This window comes from Garra rufa, chromosome 11 (genome assembly GCF_049309525.1).
Source record: "Garra rufa chromosome 11, GarRuf1.0, whole genome shotgun sequence".
In the NCBI taxonomy this organism is placed as follows: Eukaryota; Metazoa; Chordata; class Actinopteri; order Cypriniformes; family Cyprinidae; genus Garra; species Garra rufa.
This window is the reverse complement of record NC_133371.1, coordinates 32,812,969-32,838,182: the sequence shown is the minus strand read 5'-3', so window position 1 is coordinate 32,838,182 and position 25,214 is coordinate 32,812,969. Positions and strand designations below refer to the sequence as shown.

General features: G+C 36.2%; 2 protein-coding genes across 3 annotated transcripts; both read right to left on the bottom strand.

The window, feature by feature from the left end:
- Positions 1-548: 548 nt before the first annotated feature.
- wee1 (WEE1 G2 checkpoint kinase) lies at positions 549-6,908 on the bottom strand. Its single transcript, XM_073850473.1, has 10 exons — positions 5,850-6,908; positions 5,274-5,479; positions 4,897-4,963; positions 3,837-4,009; positions 3,458-3,726; positions 3,276-3,368; positions 2,668-2,753; positions 2,412-2,582; positions 1,810-1,955; positions 549-1,701 (listed from the first exon to the last, which is right to left on the bottom strand). The coding sequence occupies exons 1-10, from the start codon at positions 6,318-6,320 to the stop codon at positions 1,545-1,547; spliced, it is 1,839 nt and encodes a 612-aa protein (XP_073706574.1). The 5' UTR covers positions 6,321-6,908; the 3' UTR covers positions 549-1,544.
- A 1,669-nt stretch (positions 6,909-8,577) lies between these two features.
- Positions 8,578-22,004, bottom strand: znf143b (zinc finger protein 143b). 2 transcript variants are annotated; one of them, XM_073850334.1, is made up of 16 exons: positions 21,851-22,004; positions 19,892-20,007; positions 19,711-19,800; positions 19,450-19,545; positions 19,253-19,333; positions 18,857-19,041; positions 18,634-18,696; positions 18,414-18,527; positions 17,378-17,453; positions 17,174-17,299; positions 16,887-17,066; positions 16,520-16,747; positions 16,303-16,433; positions 15,994-16,149; positions 10,070-10,213; positions 8,578-8,952 (listed from the first exon to the last, which is right to left on the bottom strand). In XM_073850334.1, the coding sequence occupies exons 2-16, from the start codon at positions 19,998-20,000 to the stop codon at positions 8,869-8,871; spliced, it is 1,863 nt and encodes a 620-aa protein (XP_073706435.1). In that variant the 5' UTR covers positions 20,001-20,007; positions 21,851-22,004; the 3' UTR covers positions 8,578-8,868. The 2 variants fall into 2 exon arrangements, with proteins under 2 accessions (XP_073706435.1, XP_073706436.1); XM_073850335.1 differs by lacking the exon at positions 21,851-22,004 and adding an exon at positions 21,562-21,789 and having other exon boundaries at positions 19,892-20,003.
- Between the last annotated feature and the right edge of the window lie 3,210 nt (positions 22,005-25,214).

The following is a 25,214-nucleotide window of genomic DNA, read 5'->3' as shown; positions in this document are numbered from 1 at the left end:
ATTAAAATGCACAAATTCACAAACATTTTTGCAATTCGATCCTCTTTCGCCAAATATATTTACTTGAAGTAGCCCTAAGATTTTAAAATAAATATTTTAATAATTATATTTGCATGTTCACTGGTTCCCTGACGTTGGTTATGGTCACATGACATACAGGCAAACAAATAAAATATTTAGTCTTTTTAAAAACGATTTTATTCAGATCGATTTTTAAAATAACTTATTTACTATTTTCATGATTGAATTATTAGCCAACTACATGTACCAATAAATTGTATTTTTATAATCAATATGGTACAAATTATCCTATTTAAATCAATGTGATAAACTAGTTAGGTCAAAAGTAATCTAAAAGTAGTCCGATTACATTATACATTTTAGGTAATGTAATGGATTACGTTACTAAATACAATTTTTGTCATGTAATTTGAAATCAGTAACAGATAAATCTGGACAGCACTATTTTACCCTAAACTACCGACAGAAAAAAAAAAAAAAATAAGATTCCCCCTCACTCTAAATTTATATAAAACAAGCTAGGCAAGTCTAGGTGAAAACAGTTTATTAAAATGAACATATTTACAGACAAAATGACGTTCTAAGGATTAACAAGACCAAAGAATCTAAACGGTACCCTATCAATGTAGTTGAAGTAACACAAAAGTCTAATTTATACATTATTAACTAAGGACATCAGATGAACTGGACAAAGATTGTTTTAATGCTACAAAATAGGGTTGGAGATTTGAAAGGCATATGTACATTTAAATCATCACTTGCTTCCAGTTTTAAGCATGGTTGTCACATGGTTAAATTCAAGATTTGACAAGATTGTACAGAAAAAAGGCTGAATGTAAAATCTGCAAAAAATAAAATGTTACTGGAGCTTAATGAGATCATGAAATATTGCTTGTTTGGATGGATAAAATGATTTAAAAGTAAAGAAAAATAAAAATCTTCCAACCCTAACTGGATACAGACGAACATGAATAGCAGCAGGCTTTCTGTGGCAAGCTCACCATTGCCTCCAAAGTGCTCATTTTAATGGCAATCTAACTCAAGCCCCAACTTCTGTGGCCCAACAGGCATTTTTCACAGGCAGTAAGGTGCACAAATCTTTGATCTGGTACATTCACATATCAGGGCTCAACAGGGGCACACCATCTCCCATTTGGTAAAGAGCAACACTGCACCTCCAAGAAAGCAAGTGCAGGGAGACCATTCTGACCCTTACCTATGGAACTTAAAGCAAAGATTAGGAAGACAGAACTATGCTAAAACATGTCCATCTTAAGGCAATTCTGTCGAGAGATTTTGAGAAGGCAAACCTAAATGGTAAGGCAGATTTGCATGTATGCAGAGGCTAGTGCCAATACAATGCGGAAGGACACAAGGACCATGGTACTATAAGCACTTTAAGTCACAAAACAGTCTGTGTCATCCTTCTGGCTACAGACAAAAATGTCTGCATGCCCAAGTCTTTGATAAGCACCACTGTAGTTCCCATTTAGGATTAGTCTCTCCTTTATCTGGGGTTCAGTTCAGTAAATGGTGAGACTAACAGAACGGTTCATCTTTTTCCCAATGAGTCGAGAAGCTCTGGAGCTGGATTGGACTGTGGAACGTGTGAGGACGCGGTCTGTGGACAGAACCCTCTCTTCTGCTGCTGCCTTTGCCATCTGAGCTTTCTTCAGCTCCCTGAGAAACAAAAACCAGAACTCAAATTAAAAAAAATCAAATTTCTAACAATAGCTACTAAATGAATTCTGAAATCAGTCTATATAAATGAAAGAATGCAACACATACTTCTGCAGAAGTGCGTTCTTGAATTTCTCAGCGTTGAGCTCAACACGCAGCTGGTCAGCACTCATTCTGGAAGCAGTCAGAAGAACAGGATGTCTGACGAGGTCAGAGGTTGAGGGTCGTCGTGTTGGGTCAGGATGGATCATAAGCTGTCAGGAAGATAAACATACACATTTTAATCAAACATTCAAGACACCATTTAGGAGAGCACCACAAATAGAGAGCACTAGTGAGAAGATTATTGGAATAATGCCATTTGTGACCCTGGACCATAAAACCAGTCTTAAGTAGCCCAGGCATACTTGTAGCAATAGCAAAAATAAATATATTGTATGGGTCAAAATTATAAATTTTTCTTTTATGCCAAAAATCATTAGGATGTTAAGGAAAGACCATGTTCCATGAAGATATTTTGGAAATGTCTTACTGCAAATATATGAAAACTTACTTTTTGATTAGTAATATGCATTACTAAGAACTTCATTTGGACAACTTTAAAGGCGATTTTCTCAATATTTAAATTTTTTTGCACCCTCAGATTAAAAAACAACAACAATTGACCCTTATGACTGGTTTCCAGGGTAACATTTAGGGTTAGATCTTACCTTTAACAAGCTTAAAAACTCTTGGGAAAGCACTTGTGGGATATGGGGCAGGATGCCCTGTCGGATTTTATGCCACTTTTCTCCATTGGTGGGAAGGGGCTCTGCTCCAGAGGCACTGACTACAGTTAAGGCAAGGGCAAATATGTCTGCTTTTTTCAGGTTACTGTAGTCCTGTGGGGTAAAATAGCTAAATTAGTACATGGCATCAAACGTGAAAAGATTAAAAAAAAAGCTAAGAACGAATAGAAGTATATACCTCTTGAAGAACTTCATTTGCCAGGTATCTGCTGTCACCTTCCTCAACTTGTGGATTGGTAACCGTTGTAACATGACCTAGATCACCTGATATAGAAAATATTGTTAATTTCTAATCCACTTCATAAAGTCAAGTCTGTATATGTATGCTACCATCATTTGTGACCCTAGAACATAAAACCAGTCTTAGGTAGCACAGGTATATTTGTAGCAATAGCCAAAAATACATTGTATGGGTCAAAATAATTTTATCTTTTTATGACAAAAATCATTAGGATATTAAGTAAAAATGTTCCATGAAGATATTTTGTAAGTTTCCTACCGTAAATATCAAAACACATAGTAATATGCATTGCTAAGAACTTCATTTGGACAAATTTAAAGGTGATTTTATCAGTGTTTTGATTTTTTTTTGCACACTCAAATTCCAGATTTTCAAATAGATTGTATCTAAGCCAAATAGTGTCATATCCTAACAAAACATACATCAATGATAAACTTACTTATTAAATTTTCAGATAACGTACAAATCTTAGTTTTAAAAAAATTGACCCATGACTGGTTTTGTGGTCCAGGGTCACATATGGGCATGCAATTGCAGCATCTTACCTATTTTGTACACCACTTTTGTGGTGGGACCATCTTCATCGTCTTCAAATTCTTCTACACTAGCAGCAGGTTTGCGTGAAATGAATATATTGCCTGAAAGAAATAAACAAAAAATATTAAATTAACAATGAAAAAACATATTCAATATGTATTTGTAATAGGCGCAACAAGCAAATACATACTTGGCTTGATATCCATGTGAACAAGTGCCGTAGAGTGAATGTATTTGAGTCCACGAGAGACTTGCAGCAGCAGATCCTTCAGCTCCATCTCAGACAGGAAGTGCATGCGTCTGTTGTTTTCCGCAATAACATCAGACAGGGTTCCTCCATTGCAGTACTCGTTCTGGATCAGCATGTGGTCATCTTCTGCCCAAGCAGAATAATACCTCACGACATGGGGGTGCTGTCCAAGAACTGCATGTGCATATACCTCGCGAAGTGCATTTTGCCTGTTGAGGAAGAATACACAAGAATAAATAAAAAGCAATAAGAAATTCAACCCAGTTGTAGTGTATACAGAGCATATAATAGTATTCAGAAAGATGTTATGTTCACTTACTCATCCACAGAGCCTGCCAAAGGCTTTTTGGAACGCTTGATGGCGTAAATACAGCCGTCCAACCTCTTGACACATTTGAAAACAGAACCAAACTCTCCAGAGCCAATCTTCTCCAGCTCATGGAATTCAGACGCATATCTGGACATCATGTTGTTCTCCATCATTGTGATCCTCTGTGAGGAAAAAAAAATAAGTTTTTATTAAACACGAAAATAAAGCAGTACTTAACTAGACATTTTAGGGTTTGCACAGATACTGTGAAATAACATGAGAAATGGATAAATAGAATTTCACTATAAAAAAATTAAAAAAATAGCAAAAGTGAAACACACAAATTATTACAAAGTATACTACACTTTCACTGTAGTAAAACCACTGTTCATTTTCTTAAAGGATTTGTATGTTCAAATTGCATATCCGAATCATTTGATTTGAATTATTCAATTCACAAATGATTCAAAAAGCTAGAGTTTCAGAGTTTTGATTTCACCCATCACTACGTGCTTTTTAAAATAGTTACAAGCAATGTCGAATTCCAAAAAGGAATGGCTCTTTTAACTTAATCTGGTTTTTGCTAGTGAAACGCTTGAAATGAACGATCAATATCACAAGTTTGAATCAACCGGAGCAGTTCCAGCATAAATGACTCAATTGATTTGGTTCATCGGTTCCTCTTTTTGCATCTTCAGCTATGTTTACACGACACTTTCAGTATGACTGCTTAGTTTGATTGACATTAACTGAAATAAGCAAAAAAGTATGTTTTTTTTTTTTAATTGTGGGAATTTTGAGTGAAATACTTATTTCACATATGCCTTGTCTCTAAATAATTCAAGGACTTTTCAAGTACCTCTTCAGGAATATTGCTATTTTCAAGGGTAATCCAGGCTTTAAATTTCAAATCTCAAATTTTAAGTCAAATTCAAGTACTTTAAGCACTGTGTACAAACCCTGTAAACAGCCCAAAGTCAGATTTAAGAAAGAAGCTTATTTCAATTTCAGCCAAGATAGATAAAGCACACAATAGTCAAATAAAAAAATTTATTCACAACTAGAATACCTTTGAGGGTGGAATGAGCTCATCCTCTATCTCAGGATCACTTGCATCCATGTCCTCCCCACATGAGCTACAAAAAGAAAAGACATTATTAGAAAGGATGCAGACACCAAACACTAGGGGGCAGCAGAGAGGCCTGACTAAGCACATGGTGAGTGAGCGAACACGAGGAACTGGTTCCACGCCAACTTTTTGTCTTGGAACAGAATTACTAAACGGATTTAACGAACGGGCATGCAAACCTGTGCCACACCTGTCCAAGATGGGCATACGGTTTCACTCTATTACAAACTACCTTTAAGTCAGTTCTTAACCTAAAGGTTAACTTACTAAAAAGACTTGGGAAGAAAAGAAAAAAAATAAGACTATGGTGAACATACTCATTCCAGTGTGCTCGTTTCCTGTTGTTTCTTTGTAGTGTCGACGATTGCACCAGAATGGAGTCCGGGGTGAAGGGGTTGATGTTTACTAGAGGTGTCTGGTTTCGTCTTCCGTCCAGACAGGTTTTGCTCGTGGAATCCACATTCTTAAACAGGGCGACTCTTCGGCTCGTGGATGCCATCGTCCTGGCCCTCGACAATAAGCTCTGTAGATGTAATGATTATGCATAATTAATACTAATTTTATAAAAGCATTCTTGGAGAGAACTGCCTCAAGTCAGCACACAAAACAAGGGACATGCCAGAACATCACACATTTCAGATGATGTAATGATGTGCTGGTATCAATAGGCTGATTCACTGTTGTTACACAACTTTGTACAGTTAGTCTAATATCTAGGTCACTGTAGTAGGTGAACTCATCCACCTGGTAAAGGCTCAGGACCGCCTTTTCAAATCATAACTACTTCAGTTTACTTTCGAACACTGACAGAAAAACAATTATATAAACAGAATTCCATATTTCATTCTACATTCAAGTAGAAATGCAATTTAAATATATCAGTGAGTACAAACCTTTGGAGTGTGAGGGGTATCAAACAAACGGAGTTTCCTGAAGGTTTTATGGGGTGGTGTATCAGGACAGTCCGGGACAGGAGAGCTGGATTCTTCCATGTCATCATGAACGTAACTCCTCTCAGGTGAACTGTCGTAAGCCTGGGGACTTTTTCTTGGCGATGGGGAGCTTTTCATGTAAAAAGCTGGTTTTGCCCGAGACGGTGAGCCGAAGCCTTCCTCATCCCATGACTCGTCGTCGTCTCTGGTTCGGCTAAGCGGGCTGCTGCTGCCCAGGTCCTCCGGCCGCTTATCGCTGCTGCGCCGCACGGATAGCGGGGAGTCCAGCTCGGTGAAGCCCGATTCGGCTCCGGTGCTGTTGTTGGCATCTTCAATGCTGTCTTCCTCACCATCGCTGGCGGAAAACTGCAACTTTTGGCGAACGGGTTTAATATTGGGAGACTTGCCGTGCCTCCGTACAGTGAAACTCATCTTTCCAGACGAAAGTTCAGTTTTTGTAAAAAGATAACGTAATAAAAAAACACAAAGCAAGTAGTTCAAGCTATAAAAACCAGCCCAGGTGGCTGGCAAATCAGGCAGAGACTATGTAAAGTTAGTTTAGATAAACATATCTAATACTGGTCAACCCGAGCGCTGATGAACTGTCCCGAAAACGCCGATGTGATTCCCAAATTGTTCCGAAATGAAAGATTATCACGGATTATCCAAGATAAATATCTTCTCTCACTGACCGATATCCCGTGACAAGTCCAAACAAGTTCCCTTTAGTCGCTTAAAAAACTGATAACGACGTTGTAATCGTATCAACCAAGCGTCCACGGCGACGTTTCGGGTGAAAAAAATGGCTGCTCCACAAACTTCCAACTGATATCTTAAAAACTAGAAAAGTAAATTCCTAATAATAATACTAAATAAGAACGCGATATATCAGAATTCGAACTAAAAGGTAAAACTCAAAACATGTCAAAGCGTCCAAAATCCCGTCGTTTTAGACAATAATGTTTACAAAAGTAGTTTGAATGGCGAGCTACTCCTCCCACCAACAAGCGTGGTCAAAGTCTTCCCGCGACCGTTGGTCATGTGACGTGTTTTGTACCAATGAGCGTCGACCTCCGAAGTTTAAAAGATAGGAGGTTCTGAGGGCGCTACGTCAGCAAGCCCCTCCCCTAAAATGCCCACAGACTGTGACATCAATTTGGCGCGAATGCTTTTCTTTCATCTAAGTATCTAAGTAGTAATGGTGTCGTTTGATCTTGGAGTTGATTAGAGGAATACTTTAGTGAAGATAGCTTTCGTTATGGCACGTTGTTAACGTTTTTTGCTGACGCAGGACCACGTTACGTGAATTACGTGGTATTATATTTGATGAGATTAATCATTTTGTTAGTGTTTGCATGGTGGTGTAAATTAGCCACATGGTTTTGTTTTGATAGCAGAGCCTCTCCAGTGAAATTGAGTGGTGATCCGTTAACAATAGCAGTCACTTAAGCAGCCTGTTACTTTCACTAATGATTTTTGTACATCAACATGTTAATGTTCATTTCCCGTCGCTTAGTAAAACCCACAATGTTTGGAAAGTCCCCAGAATTTATATGGTAAATAATGAATGCCAACAGGGTTTTTTTTTACCCCAGGTGAAAAAAAGTTCACTACCATAATGTACTTAAAGTGCTCTATTTTTACGTACTAATTTTGTACAAAATATACTAAAATAGTTTTTTAGTAACGTACTATCTCTTGGGTGTACTAGTGTATGAAACTTCAAGTGTACTGCAAGTGTTACAGTTTAGGGTCAAAAGTTTACACCCCCCTTTCAGAATCTGCAAGATGTTCATTATTTTACCAAAATAAGAAAGATCGTACAAAATGCATGTTTTTGTTTAGTGAAAGTTGTTTGTGAGTCCCTTGTTTGTCCTGAACACTTAAACTGCCCTCTTTTCTTTAGAAAAATCTTTCAGGTCCCACAAATTCTTTGGGATTCCAGGATTTTTGTGTATCTGAACCCTTTCCAACAATGACTGTATGATCTTGAGATTTGAGATAAAATCTGAGGGACTCACATGCAATCATTACAGAAGGTTCAAATGCTCACTGATGCTCCAGAAGGGAAAAAATGCTGGGAAGGGGGTTAAAACTTTTTGTATAATAAGATCAGGGTAAATTTAACTTATTTTGTCTTCTGGGAAACATGTAATTATCTTCTGTAGCCTCTGAAGGGCCGCAGTACCAAATGAAAAAATATATTTAGGCAAAATAATTTTCACCCCAGCTCTTAATGCAGTATAAAGAATCAAGGGGATGTAAACTTTTGAACGGGGTCATTTTATTTTCTCTTGTGGACTATATGTAAACATCTTTTATGTGAAATATCTTATTCAGGTCAGTGCTAAATAAACAATAACATGCTTTTTGTATGATGCCTTTTATTTTGGTAAAATAATGAACATTTTGCAGATTCTGAAAGGGGGATGTAAACTTTTGACCTCAACTGTAAGTAAATCATTTTTTAAATACAGAGATAGTATGTTAAAAGCACATTTTAGTTCACATTCATGGTATCCCAAAATAGCACAGTTGAGTACACTTAGATGTTCTTCTGATTGTCTTAAGAATACTTTTTAGTATATTAGGTACAAAATTAGTGTGAAAATAGAGCACTTTATGGAAGTGCACTTTTTTGTATAATTGTTGTGCTGTTGTGAGTCAAAAAAAATACAGTACAAGGAAATTAAGTAGTTTTTCTTCTTTTTTAATCATAATTGTAGATCTTTTCTTAACAGCTTGCAAAAAATAGCATAATCAAATATATACAGAAAAACTCTACTTTTAAAACAGTTATGTACATATCCACACAAAAATATCTTCTTGGTATATAGCGATCATGATGTCAGCATTATGAAAAAACTATTATGCTTTACAGATTTTCAATACCCAGACTTACATACATACAAACACACACTCACTCACTCACTCACTCTCACACACACACACAACCTTGAGACGTTTAGTTCACAGTGAGTTAATCGTCTAAGCCGGGGGTTTCTCCTTGCTGTATTCTTGATGCTATTCTGATGGCTTCTTCTAGAGAGGGCTGATCACTGAGCTAAGAGGGTGAAATAAAAGAAAACACATTTAATAAAACTGTAAATTGTACAACAAACTATTTCACAATTGTCAATGGCACCACCCACCAAACACAGCATCACCCTCCCCTCTGCTAGAGAAAGACACACTTCCCCTTTGTTGGCAATGAGGGCTCATTAATCAGAACTGATTGGCACATCGGTGTAAAGATCAATGCAAGGCTGATTGGACTAGACCAGTTTGCTCAATTAGTCCTCCATTAGTGCAAAAAAGACAAGTGATACAATCACTAATCATAATTATTAGATCATTATCTGCTACTGATTTCAGTTAGTATTACTGTATTAGAGCTGAAATCAATGCTTAATAAAAAGGGTTACTTTGAAAACCACAATTTTAAATATTTAGATAAGAGCATAAAACTGCTGTTGATGTATGGTTTGTTAGGATATGACAATATTTGGCTGAGATACAACTATTTAAAAATCTGAAATCTGAGGGTGCAAAAAAAAAAAAATCTCAAAATATTGAGAAAATTGCCTTTAAAGTTGTCCAAATGAAGTTCTTAGCAATGCATATTACAAATTAAAAATTAAGCTTTGATATGTTTATGGTAGGAAATTAACAAAATATCTTCATGGAGCATGATCTTTACTTAATATCCTAATGATTTTTGGTATTAAAGAAAAATGTATAATTTTGACCCATACAAATGTATCGTTGACTTTTGCTACAAATATACCCGTGCAACTTATGACTGGTTTTGTGGTCCAGGGTCACATTTTATCCATCTTAGTTTAATATAATTTATATCATGCTGAGATGCGAAGTGCATTTCATTTTAAAAGTTTCCAAACATTCAACCTACAGAACCACAATACTTTTTCAGTTGAGACCTACATCTGTAACACATATCCTAAAAACACACGCCTAATGGAAAGAAGGTTGCAAGCCCCCAACAGACAGTCTTTTGAGAATAATTGCATGTTCCCACCCTAAATGGGCTTAAAGGTTTACGGCATTACTCTTGGAAAAGTAAACGCATGATTTAAGCTTTTGCGACCCCTCCTAACTGAGCATGTTAATGTGACTATGAGAGGAAGATTCCATAACGTGTGTGTGTATATATTCTATACCTGCACAGCTATGTGTGTGCCGTTAGACGTAGCCAGCAGTGTGACTGGGTGTGGGCTTGTGGAAACCACATGCTGTTCCTGATCTTGTACAAGCTCCCCCTCTTCTGTCTGGTACGCAGACAGATCTGGCGTCACAATAGCCACCTAAAATGCAAATAAAAAGTTACACAATAAGCTCAACATGTGCGTATTTTGTTAAGTAATAGAGTCCCTCGGTAGAACACAAGCTAGTTAAAGGGATAGTCCACCCAAAAAAGAAACTGTCATCTTTTACTTATCCTCATGTCGTTGCAAACCTGTATGCATTTACAGGGTTTCTGCAGATATGAACAAGTGAAATTTAAGACTTTTTAAGACCTTTTTAATACCACCTTATATGAAATTTAAGACCGAACCTGTAATGGAAATAGATATTATATTACATGCATACATGTAATATTTAATGTGTTTAATGTAAAAAGTAAACACAATTTCATGGCTGTCATAAATTAAATTTATTACTACGATATACAGTGAACTTTTCATATCAGCAGATACTATTCCACACAAAATATCCCCATAAAAGTACCACTAGAAATATCTGATGTAAAAAAAAAAAATTCTGAAGCAATATTTTCATCAGTGCTCTATTAGCTTTTACATCTTAAATATGCCAGGGCTCGAAATTAACTTTTTTACTTGGTAGCACTGGTGCTCCAACTTTAAAAAGTTAGGAGCATCCCCAAAAATTTAGGAGCACCCAATTTCTTTTTAGTTATGCGCCGACCTTCATTCTTCATGGCCGATTCTGATTAACAGGTTTTGATAGCCCCAAAATTAATTTAACTAGCCCAAATTAAAAAAAGACATTTTTTTTTTTAAATATAGAAAATCATATAGGAGTCTAAATGTCAATCAAAAATGTTTTCAATACACAAATATAAACAAATATCAAGGAAGGAATTTTATTTCACCATTTAGTGTCGCTGCAGCATTTTAAAATATCAATTAAAGGCAATTTATGACCCTTTTTTTTTTTTAAAGAGCTGGGGTTGGACAATGTATGGTAGAATATTAAGCCATAAAATTACATGATTTATAATTCAGATACAGACAAAAACTAAATATCTAATACAATGGCATTTCAACCTTTATACCATTAAAAGGGTATATAAGTTATATAATTTCTTATATTTATATAAGATATATATAACATTAGTATTACTTAATTGTTTAGATTTTTAAAAGGCACATTAAATTCTTTCACATTTACCCATGGATCAATAATTGCAATAATTTGACCATAAACAGTTGAACAAAAATGTATTAGAAATAAAAATTAATGTTTGTCACAAGGGGGCGCTTTAGGAGCGCTGAAATAATTCAGTTTCCCTAGTAACGACTGTACACAAACCAGCACTAACGCTGTTTTCTCAGACATGAGTTGACAATGCAAACGACACGTTTCTGAGGACAGTCGGTTCTCTCAGATACATTCATATAAAGACATCCGTGCCGTGTTTTGACTTTGAAACGTACAGCTTGCATATTTATTCAATGAAATCATTGCCTTTTTGAAGATTTATCCAAACCTATCGCGATCGACTTTCCGTCTCTTAAACTTATACGTTAATCAAGCCTTTTCTTATACCATTTTACATGTTTATAACTTTTTATGGACTTGCATTTGATACAAATAAATTGAGGAGTTTTAAGGACCTGCAGAAGTCCTCTACTTCACGATAGTACGTCTGACAGTCCGGTGAAACATTCTGGGAGCCCGACTGGAAACACAAGAGCCCAGGGATGTCGGGCTAGCGATTTTACGAGCCCTGCCGGCTAATATCTCAAATCTGCATTTAAGGTAAAAATGTGAAGATTAACTTAAACAGTTTTGTAATGTTGGAGAAATTGGCGAAACCGTCACTGTATCAGCTCACAGAGTCTGTGTAGTAGTTAGGATAGCGACAGTTTTGAAATCGAGTCGCACCACACTCATTTCTCTCACTCGCGCAAATGCTTCCAAATATAATTTGAGGTCGCACAGGTTCATTTTTGGTCGCATATGCGACCAAAATGGTCGCAATTTCGAGCCCTGCATGCATATTTCATTTACCTTTATAAAGGCCTTTTTTTTTACTTTTGAAATGTATGCATTATCTTTGAAATTTATTTTATGAATTTATCAATAAATTCTAAATGGCTGTTAGCAGTGAGATGACATAATTTACACTGCAAAATTAAAAGTGAGATTAATGTTTTAAATACATTTATTGATTTATAAATATATACATTAGAAATGTTGGGTGTGGAGGCATACTTTTAAACACACTAAATTACCAGCAGGTGGCGGTAAGTCACTTCATGAGCGAGTTATTTCAACTGATTCGATCAAAACGCTGAATCATAGCAAAACGTTGCTAGGAGAATGCTTCTGCTAATGTTGCATATAGGTGTTTATTGTCTAACATGTAAGTAACTACTTGACTAACTACTTTTTTATTGAGCTAAAATTAATGTAACATTTGTAATTGTGAGAATTTTCAGCAAAAAGCTCACTTGGTATATTACTGAACTATATCATGTTATAAATAAACTATACATTTTAAATTTTTACCTCAGTGTGTTTCTTTATAGTGCCGTTACATTCATTTGTTTTAAAGTATGTCACAAATAGACCAGAAATACACTATCCATTATCAATTTCTGTTTACGTTGAATGTATTAAAATATGAATCTTTCTTGCCTTTCGATGCTTCGCTAGTTGTTTTTGTCACTTCAGTTTTAATCAGGCGGTTTGTTCGGTCGGGCAAGTAAAAAAAAAACATTTTAAAAGTATTTCGAAGGCTGGCGGTCAGCTAGCTCGACCTATATTTCTTATTATTATTGATAACATTATATACAGAAAAAGGTAGTTTGACCTGTATTCTGCTACTGTGATTCTGAAGACGCAGTAACTTCCACAGAGGGAGAAAAAAATCTAGTTGTTAGCAACTGGCCTTAGCCAAGTACTATATTCAGTTTTTTTCAAGCTAAGTATCGCTAAACTTGCACTTCCCCATAGCTAAAAAGTTAAATACATTTTACTTCTGCGGTACAATCCGAGAGAGACTCGCGCCAATAACAGAAAGCTGATTGGCTACTGCATGCTGGTCTCATTTGTAGTTTAAATACAGCAAATTATATTTGGAATAGTGAAATAAAGAACTACAACACCACGGAAACAACAAAAAGAGAATTTAAATGAGCTTTAGAGGTAGCGTTACATGGACATCGGAAAAATAAGACCTGTGTAAAATTTAAAGGTTGTATCAGCGATTTCTAGTCTAAAACATAAAGTGTCAATTTCAGCTGACCTTTCTTCACGATCCGCTCGCTGCCTGCCCCATAAATTGTCTGTGAAAAAACCGCGTCTCTCTGGTCAGCCTAGGGTCCGAGATATGCCAAAAAAACAATCGGCACTACCAACCTTTCCAATCAGTGTTCCAACCAATCAGCGTCAGGGGTTTGGTGTTGTGGACTTTCCTACTGGTGCAGGGATGTGAGGGAGGCGGAGCGAAAGTCCACAACACCAAACCCCTGACGCTGATTGGTTGGAACACTGTTTGTTTATCTGTGGAAAGGTTGGTAGTGCCGATTGTTTTTTTGGCATATCTCGGACCCTAGGCTGACCAGAGAGACGCGGTTTTTTCACAGACAATTTATGGGGCAGGCAGCGAGCGGATCGTGAAGAAAGGTAAGCTGAAATTGACACTTTATGTTTTAGGCTAGAAATCGCTGATACAACCTTTAAGACCTAGAACAGCGAATTTAAGACTTTTTAAGGCCTAAAATTTTGATTTTTAAATTTTATGCTTTTTAAGACCCCGCGGAAACCCTGATTTATTTTTTCTTTGGAACAAGACGACAAAATGTGGCCCGAATCAGTTTTTTTTTTGCTCACATGTGACTCAGTTTTTCTTATGACAGTGTGAAAAGCACAAACCGCATGGAATCTGATCTTTTTAATTCTAATTTGTGCCACTTCCAAATGTGGTACTAAATCCTATAGGGGTCAAATGTTTTGCAATGTGACCGCAGTCTGAACAGTCATATCAGAATTCATTTCTTTTACATCACTCCAGAGCAACATGTCACGATACTGTGCAAGTGTTGCCAAGTCCACATTTTTCCCCAGAACTGGGCTACTTTTTTAATGCTGCCGCAGGTTTTTTTTTTTTCACTTTGTGGGTTGAAGTGACACCACTAACGCAATATTTACCCCCAGAACGCAATTGGACTAGTTTTGCGAATTGGGTGGATTTTGTTTTGAAAACCTGCCAACCCTTCATATTGTTCTTTTGCGCATGCGGGTCAATTCAGAACCATGATCTGCTAAAAATAAAAATAAATTTGATGTTTTGCAATGCGATCGCAGTGTGAACAGTCATGTCGGAATTAATGTGACTTTTACATCACTCTAGACCAGGGTTGCCAGGTTTCACAACAAAACCTTCTCAATTGCTACTCAAAACTAGCCCAATCACATTTTGGAGGTTTTTTTGCAGTGGTTCCCCTAGTAAAATTTACATTCCAGGGGCTAAATATCACTTTATTGGGGTCGCTTCAACCCGTGGACATGAAAAACAACCCGTGGCGATCAGTGTTAAAGTATCTCAAAGATTTTACATACGCAAGACAAGTTATCAAGACAGTTGCGAAAGGTAGTCAGTGGAAGTACAGTGATTTTTCCCGTGGAATTGGGTTACCTTTTCACTGTTGCTGCGGGTTGTTTTTCAACTAAGTGGCTTGAAGCGACCCCACTAACGCACAATGGGACAGAGAGAATTTTAGACTAGTTTTGAGAAGAAACTGGGTGGATTTTGTTGTGAAAACCTGGCAACCCTGTTTGTGTTATTCTTTTGCGAATGCGCTTCAGTTCAAAACCATGGTCTGTTTACACTGGAAATCTGATATTGGCCACATTTAAAATAAAAATGAAAAAAGATCTGAGCAAAAATCTGAATTGAGCACTAAGGCTCGCAGTGCGAAAATTCCGATTTTTGCAATTCTGATTTTTGCTGATTTTTTTAACAGCTGTTCACTTTTTTTTTTAAGTGTGGCCAATATCAGATTTCCAGTGTGAACAGATCATGAACTAGTCCAAAACTAGCCCAATCATGTTCCAGGGGGTAATTATTGGGTTAGTGCATTTGCTTTAACCCATGGAGATAAAACAGTGAAAAAGTAGCCCAATTACACGGGAAAACTGGACTTGGCAACACTTGTGCAGCACACTGTCATACACAAGTAAACAAGGAAGACATAAAGCAAGCAATTAAGCATTTCTTTATCATGTGATTCGCCGTAGAACCCAGTGAAATTACAGTTTTTAAACTTTTATTATATGAGCCCTCATTTTACTGACTACCTTTCGCAACTGTCTTGATAACTTTGATCATGGAAAATCTTTGAAGTGACTCTCATGAGCACAGAATCGTGACGAATGTTGATCTAGTGACGTAAAAGTCACATGAATTCACTGCGGTTGCATTGGTCACATGGAAGTGGCACAAATCTGAATCGAAAAGATCAGATTTCATGTGGTTTGTGCTGTTCACACTGTCATGAGAAAAACAGATCTGAATCACATGTGAGCAAAAAAATAAATTAATTAATTAAAAAAAAAAATTCAGCCTTGGACCACATTTGCCTGCAGTGTGAATGTAGCCTAGGTATATTGGTAATCAAACAGTTTCAGGTCCCACTGATATTCATAGTATGGACAAAAAAATGCAATGGAATTCTAAAATAATAATTGATTACCAACATTCTTCTCAACAAAAATAATTTATTTTGTGTTCCAGAGGACAGAGGAAGTCACAGGTTGGAATGACACAAGGGTGTTTTATTGATGTCAGAATTTAATTTTTGCTGGACTATCCCTTCAAAGTACCAACCCTTACCTGTCCTTCTGTGCCATCTGCAGACACCATAGTAACAGAATGTGTTCCCCCTGAGGAAAGCATCGCTTCATGAGCTGGGATGGTTATGGTGGTTCCTTCTTGCGTTACCATTGTAATCGTGCCTCCCATAGCCTGCATATCTGCTTGAGAAAGAACCTGGAAGGAAAAAACAAAGTATTCACTTGGAAGAAAACTACATATCCGCCACCTTTGCATAGCTAGTACTACAGTAGTATGACATAAAATAGTTCCTGTTGATATTGTGTGTGATTAATGGAGTGGTGGACATTTATGCAAGTCATCACTGACCTGTTGTGTGCCATCCTGAGATATGAGAGCCACATGTTGTCCCATGACCTCTGATCCTGACACCTGCTCAGATCCAGAATCATCTTCCACCACTGTTGGAGTGTACATTAACCCAGGGTCATCAATGGCCTCTGAAAAAGATGCAATTTCAAAATTCAGATTTTTAGTTAATCAATATAAGGTCATTATTTATAGTTGAGAATTTAATTGAACAGACCTGCTGGGGGCTCAAAATAAGCTTCTTGTTCTTCTTCTATGGGCTCGGTGTCATTGTGCGCTGTGCGTTTATGCATGGCTAAGGTCGAAATCTGCTTATAGGTCTTTCCGCAGTGGTTACAGTTGTATGGTTTGCAGGGCGTGTGAACTACATGGTGCTTGTACAAACTGGAGTACTCAGTGAAACGCTTGTCACAGCCAGGAACAGTGCAGACGTAAGGCTTCTCACCTGAATGTGATGACACAAACATTCTTTTGAGCTTATGATGTGAAATTATACCTTATTTTTGTGATGACAAAATGCTTTTTTCTTTCAAATGTATGCTTTATTAGATTTTGGAAGCAGTAAGAGCACACAGGACAGGTACCTGTGTGAATCCTCATGTGGTTTTTGTAATTGGTGGCACTTGCAAATGCCCTTCCACAGTTGGGTTCAGAGCAGTAGTACGGCCTCTCGCCTGTGTGAGTACGGATGTGGACTTTCCGAATGTTGGATGTGGTGAAAGATCTCCCGCAGCCTTCAAATGGACATTTAAATGGTTTTTCGCCTGCAAAATAGTTATGCAACATAAACAACCATTAAAACCTTAATTTTATAAGCTAAATGACTTATATTAGAAACTGTTACTACATGCCAGTTAAATATGACAAACACCTGTATGTGTTCTTGTGTGTTTTTGTAAGTCTCCAGACGTTTTGAAAGACTTGAGACAGTTGAGCTCCTGACAGTGATACGGTTTCTCTCCAGTGTGTGTTCGGACGTGACTTTTGAGACCATACCCTTGAAGACAGCAGAAATTATGCATGTACAAAAAAAGTTGGAAGAGAAAAAAACAATGTTTTTGGAAAAAATCTTTACCTGTTGCAAACTTTTTGCCGCAACCCATATGTTCACAAATGTATGGCTTATCCCCAGTATGCGATCTTTCATGTACCTAAAATATTTAGAAAGCCACAAAGTTCAGAAGTGGATAAATTACTACAGAGACAAAGCACACATTCAAACACAAAGCTTTTGTAAAAAAAATATGTATAAAGTTGAGGTCAAAAGTTTACATTCCCCTTTCAGAATCTGGAAAATGTTAATTATTTGACCAAAATAAGAGGGATCAAACAAAATGCATGTCATTGTTTATTTAGTACTGACCTGAGTAAGACATTCACATAAAATACAGTATGTTTACAAACACTCCACATTAGAGCCAAGAGCCGGGGGTGAAAACTTTTGAACATAATGAAGAGGTGTACATTTTTCTTATTTTGCCTAAATATCATATTTTTTTTCATTTAGTACTGCCCTTTAGAGACTACAGAAGATTTACCCTGATCTTCAAATTCAAAAAGTTTTCACCTCCCAGCTCTTAATGCATTGTGTTTCCTTCTGGAGCATTAGTGAGCATTTGAACCCTGTAATAGTTGCATATGAGTCCCTCAGTTGTCCTCAGTGTGAAAAGATGGATCACAAAATCATACAGTCATTGTTAGTGTTAGGGTTCAAATACACAAAAATTCTGGAAAACCAAAGAATATGTGGGACCTGAAATATTTTTCTGAAGAACAGCAAGCAGTTTCACTGTTCAGGACAAACAAGTGAACTCATGATCACTAAACAAAAAAAGCACAGCTGTGTTTCTATTCAGGTAAGAACACAGTATTAAGAATTAAGGGTCACTTTTATAAATTTAACTATTATTTCCTCTTGTAGACTGTATGTAAACATATTTTATGTGAAATATCTTATTCAGGTCAGTACTAAATAAACAGTAACATGCATTTTGTATGATCCCTCTTATTTTGGTAAAATAATTTACATTTTGCAGATTCTGAAAGGGGGATGTAAACCTTTGACCTTAACTGTATACTGTATGTATCTCTTTTCTCTTGCATGAATTCACCTTTAGATGGTGAGCAGTAGTGTATAGTTTTCCACATCCCTCATGTTCACATCTGAAGGCCTTTTCCCCAACATGTATTCTAGGTGACCGGCTGTCTTGACTCTGCAGTACAATCTGAGCATACAGAAGTGGGTCACTGCTTCATTATCCTTCATTAAGGATTCATTTTATAAGTTACTTATTTGATAATTTCAGAAAACAGTTTGAGTGGAGACAGTACCTGCATATGCACACTATCATCCCCTCGACCAAGTAACCCAGTACTACATTCTGAGGCCTCCAACTGCAAAACAAAATAGATACATAAACATAATGCTTTCTCTAAACTAACATGAAAAGTATAAGTTTAAAATGGTTGAGCATTCCATTATACATTAATTTCTGTCAGAATAGGTGAACTAAACCATATAAACACACAGTAAGAAATAAAAAACGGTCTTAACCTTAGCAGAGTATTGCTCCAGCACACTGATGGTCTCAGCATCAATTGTGCCCTCTGTTTGTAAGTCTGCTACAGTACCATCTGCCTGGATGGCCAAGATGGTGTTAGATGGAGGCATATGTTGAATATATGCAGTGGTGCCATCCTCCAGCTGAACAGCCTGTAAACCGCCCTGATCGTATGTTTCTACAAACATGAAATGGATTAAGATTTACTTATTTGATTTATTATAATGAGTCCAACATTTAAAGGAACAGGTCACCCAAAATTTGACTGGAGAAAGCAATATTATAGATATCGTCCTAATTGTTAATTACAAACAAAATAAAATAAAAAAAACATATAATGTTTGTACGATACACAACAAACAGTAAAATATGTATTTTTAGAGACAGACCTTTGGGTGCATGAATGTAAGCAGTTGTTCCATCCTCCAGTTGCACAGCTTGCCCATCTTCTAGTCTCAGTCCTTCTCCACCTAAAAAAGTTTGGGTGGTCTTTATAACACAGAAGTCATATATGTCTTATCTAGTGCAATTAAACAGCCACTGATCATAAAGCTGCATGCATCAGAAATAAATCCATATGAAATACCTGTTTTCGACATTGGTAGGTGCTGGACATATGCAGCAGATCCATCCTCCAGCTGAATCACTTGTCCTTCCATTATTTTATTTTCTGTCAGAGAAACTATTCAATGCAGTAAGATTTGAATATTGAACGAGCAAGAAAATTTAAAAACTCCAAATGAAAATAAAATGTCTTTTTTTTTTTGCATAAAAATAGTCAGTCCTGAGAAAAAACGTATTAGCTAACGCATCCCAAAAGATAGGGCTAAATGTATAGATACAGTACCTTTAGGGCTATGTTGGATGTATGCTGTAGAGCCATCCACCAGAGTCACAGCCTGCAAGCTCACTGTGTCCATTCCCTCCGTGTTGTCATCTGTGTGGTAACAGTTAGCTGATATGAATCTGTATTGCACTATGCACAAAATATAATACTGCTGCAGAGATTTTATACACATCCATCTCACCTGCAACTGTTACTGCCTCTGTCAGGCAAAGGGTGACCTGCTGCGGGTCCCCGTCCACACTTTGAAACTCCATGCCCTGGGTGTCCCGATTCACCTGGGCTAAGAGCATGATCTGCCTGTACAAACCAACCAACAACCATTACGCATTTACTGTTAAAACCCAGAGGAAATCAAAGGCCTTGATTTATTGGTGGGTTTTTTTAGTACTCTTTTTTTTTTTTACGAAAGTCAGACAGTCCATTAACTACTTGTATTTCCATAAATTTTACAATTATCTTAACAATATTAATTTTACATACTGCAAACACAAACTGAAAAAAAAGACTGGATATTATATTCTTAAAGTTATTGACTTTTATTATGGTTTTGTGCTTGTGTACTCCTCCTGTATGGACTACTTTTTAAAGATTTTAACATATAAAAAAAATATAAGTACTATTACTACTACAGTGCTATATTGTTCAAAACTGTATTTATGTGACTTGCTCATGTTGAGTCCTATAGCAAGTCATTCAATTCTGTATTTCTTAAAACTAGTATCAATTTGTATCATTTGAACTTATACATTTTAAAAATGCTTAATTTATTCATTATGTAGATGTATTATAACTGTGTATTATGACTGTGGATCTGAGAATCAGATATCTATTAGTAGCAATCAAATATTTGTTCAGATACCAACTGACTAGTAGTCAAAATGTTATGGATATCTATTCTATTTCAACTAATAACCTCAACTAGGTTTTTATTTCTTAGATACTGTGTAAATTCCAGTAGTTGCTAGTATCTCTTTCAGCTTTACTTGTAAAATTTGCTTTTTTTTTTTTACTTTACATATGTGACCGTGGAACACAAAACCATTTGTAAGTAGCACGGGTATATTTGTAGCAATAGCCAACAATACATTATCAATTTTTCTTTTATGCCAAAAATCATAAAGATCAAGTTCCATTAAGATATTTTGTAAATTTCCTAGCATAAATATATCAAAACTACATTTTTGATTAGTAATATGCATTGCAAATAACTTCTTTTGGACAACTTTAAAGGCAATTTTATTTTGCACCCTCAGATTCCAGATTTTCAAATAGTTGCATCTCAACCAAATATTCTCCTATTTATTCAGCTTTCAGATGATGTATAAATCTCAATCTCGAAAAATTAACCCTTATGATTGGTTTGTGGTCCAGGATCACTTTTTTTTTTTAAACACTTTTTTTAAAGTACTAGTAACACAAAAATAGACGAGTTATTTTATGAAATAGAAATGTAAATACGGCTTGTCACAGAATATACTACAAGGCATTCTGCAAAAACAGTTGTTTTTCAAATTATGGAATAATACAAAAAAAACGTGTATCGAATACAAATATCGTGCTAACGCAAGCATTTAACTAATGTCGATTTTAGCCAAAACAAGTTCGTAAACAATAACACTAGGATTATACAAACATTTAAGCAGAAATGCAAAAGCAGTCCGGCTAAAGTTTCTAATTATTAGTTTTCTTAGTTGACAGGACATCTGTCATGCTAACTCTTCCTCACATGTTAGCAAATATGCTACAATAATGTTCGCGTTTTACGTTGGCCGTATCCTAATGTTTACATACTAAAATCACCGTTGAGATTCGTATAACTATGTCATCTCACAAACTAACGCAAAGCAATACTTTCCCTTATAAAGGCGTTTAAACATAAGGAACAGCCGTTAGCCCACAGTGAATTCGTTGCTGCGGTAACTTGACAATCACAATCGGAACGTTACAATGTTGCAACCGATTACAACGCTGCGTCCAACTGCCTTTAATAAATAAAACACCGCTTCCGATGCATTTTCACTATTTTATTTCGTTCATCATCCCACATCGACTTCCACCACACTTCCATCGCCGCGCTCTCCGGCTAAGCGGCGTCTGAGGAAATAAGGCACACTGGGTAAAAACACATTTATATACTAACCTCCGAAAATTTTCCAACAATCCCTTCGTTCGACCACCATGCACCAGGGCAGGAAACGCTATGCAGAAAATACAACCCCGGAATCTGAATAACGTCAAAGTTCCTCCAACTGATCCTTAATACGCGTGTGATTGGCTGAAGAAGACGACTTCGCGCTCCCATTGGCTGAACACCCGTCCATGCGATTCGTGCTGTCAAAATTCATGTTCAGGGGCACCTTGGGGACGCCATTCGGGTCTGTTGGGTGTATTGTTCAAGCGTGAATAAGCAAATTTAGCACGGCCGTGTTTGCCCGTGACATATTCATTTGGCGGATAGATGCGGCGAGTTTTGTGTACATTTCTTCGAACGTCGTAACCTGACCAGTGGTTTTAATGTTTTTATAACAGCACATTTTTAGAGTGTGTCACAGAAGGCTTGGTAGCCATTTTGAATTACATTATGTCATGGCTGGAGTGAGGATGCATGGGCAATGCAGTGCAGTAGAAAGGCTGTAACTTTTGCTGTTGGAATAGACCTCACTCTTTGTCTGAGGGAAAATGTGCAATACTCTGTTTAAAATTATTCAGATTTTGTACCAGAAGGATATACATTCTTATACTTTGCTTATTTTATGCCATTTTAATGAGATATTTAAATACAATTATAAAATATATTACAGTATTAAAATATTTTAATATTTAACATTTTCACAGCCAAGTGAACAAATGTGTTTTGCTCCATGGATAACAGTGGAAAATCAGTTCAAAAAAGTTGCTCAATAGAGTGTTTCCACGACAATGTAAACAGTGCTACTGAACCAAATAAAACTGAAAATGGTCAATTATTGTCATGTTTTGGGCTGTATTTATTGGTCGGACAGGGAAATACATTTGAAGTATAGACTAACAAAAATGTATAACAAATCAAGGAGAAGAGTGCAAAAAACTGTCTGAGGAACAAAAGGCATTTGTTGTTGGACAAACTGAACTAGGATTTCCAAAGTAAGAATCTTGACAACATTCATGTTTGTTCTTATTTCCAGTCAGGTTAATAAAATATTAGGCTAATATCTTATTTAATACTGCTTAATAATCTTTACCACTTATTAACTCTAGTTTGTCAAAATATTGCGCCCTTTCCTGCTTACCAAGTCCATCTCTACACAATTTAACAGCTTCCACATGTTTTTACCATAGTTTAGACATCTTAAATTAGCAGAACAACGTATTCAGAAGTACATTAACAATGCAATCCATGCTGCTGTTTACATCTGAGTATCACCAATATGGCCGCATATAAGGGTAACTGACCAAACCGTGACGTAATTGCAAACCCTCTGAGAAACTTTTGAATAATAAAACACTAGGGCTGTTGCTCAGTGACTGTATGTATCCCTTGGCATAAATGGCTGCTTTTTTACATTTGCAATATTCTTTAATCTGTCAAAGTTGGCCCTGTTTTCCAAAACATCATGTATTTGTCATCAGCTTTTCTCACCTCGGTGTCTTCACATTTCAGCTTCTGTGGAAGTGGAGATGACAGCACATGAATCTATTTTTGGACTGAGAGTCTGTCACGGGACGGACGTCATAGCACTCAGGTTCTGAAATCAGGTTCAGGTGCCAATTTCTGGTGTAGGATGACATTCAATGGCATTTCTTGTCAAACCACATTTCTAAAAGTTTTAAATCTTCCTTTTACTATTACTGCAGCTTCTTGAAGCCAAAATAATACTACTGTCCGAATGCTAAATTATTATAAAGTCATTTCAAGAGCCTTAATAAAATTAGTTAATGTTCACACAAACATAGAAATAAAATTTTAAACAAACATTCAAACCACTGTATTTGCAATGCAATATTTCATATAGAGATTTAAATTATGCATTAACGTAGTTCTGTTTTTTAGTTGCAAATTTGCATTATGTATTAAAACATAAACATACACTACCAGTCAAAAGTTTTTGAACAGTAAGATGTTTAATGTTTTAAAAAAGACTTTAAGAAGTCTCTTCTGCTCACCAAGCCTGTATTTATTTGACCCAAACTACAGCAAAAGCAGTAATACTGTGAATATTTTTACTATTTAAAATAATTGCTTTCCATTTGAATATACTTGTAAAGTGCAATTTATTTGTCTTCAGTGTCACATGGCCCTGCAGAAATCATTCTAATATGCTGATTTGCTGTTCAAGAAACATTTACTACTATTATCAATGCTTAAAACAGTAGAAAGATTCAAAGATCATCTGAATTAAAAAGATTTTGTAACATTATACACTACACCATTCAAAAGCTTGGAGTCTGTTTTCACCATAATATTTAATAAAAAGAAATTGAGCAGCAAATCAGAATATTAGAATGATTTCTGATGGATCATGTGACTGGAGTAATGATGCTAAAATTCAGCTTTGAAATCACAGGAATAAATTACATTTTAAAATATATTCAAATGGAAAACAGTTTTTTTAAATAATATTTCCTGTATTTCGGATCAAATAAACACAGGCTTGGTGAGCAGATGAGATTATTTAAAAAAAAAAAACATAAAAATATTACTGTTCACAAACTTTTGACTGGTAGTGTACATGAAAATTCTGTCATTATTTTTTTTTTTAATTTACCTCATTTCAAAACTGTAGAACAAAAATAATTTGAGAAAGGTTGATGGTTACTAAAACTATTTGGTTCTATTAAATACCTTATTCTGTATTCCACAGACAAAATACATGCATACAAACATAAACGATAGTTCTTTTGTGTTCAGCAAAAGGAGGAAATTCATACAGATTTGGAATAACTTGAGGGTGAGTGAGTAAATTATGAAAATGTTTTATTAACTCTCCCTTTAAAACCGGTTCCCAAGTGCACATCAGATGCTCTCTGTCACCACTAGATGGATGTAATCACATACTAATAGTTTAAGGCTGGTCAGTGGCTCACTATGGCAACCTCAGTACACAGCAGAGACAGGAATCATTGTTCAGTGGATCATTACTAGGGACAGAACAAAAATTGCTACAGTTTTGAAGTGTGTTCTAGGAATCAAAAAGGTATGTTTGTTTTTATTTGTATTTTTATTCTTATTCTTACATTTGCTTACTATCTGTAAGGATGGAAAAAGCTATTTGTGTTACCAGAACTTAGTCAGATTGGTCTTTAAGTCAACTATAACTGAACAATTTGAATTGTGTTGCAGAATATATTGTCAGACTTGACAATGTCAAGTCCTCAGGTATCTCACAGCCAAAGTGTCCTTCCCTTGTTCATGGGTAAAGGCAGAAATGTCACATTCGTTCTGGACTCCTCTTTGGGAATGAATGGCTTTTTGGGACAAGTGAAAAATCTTATCATCCAAACCTTAATTACTAAAGCTTCCCTTA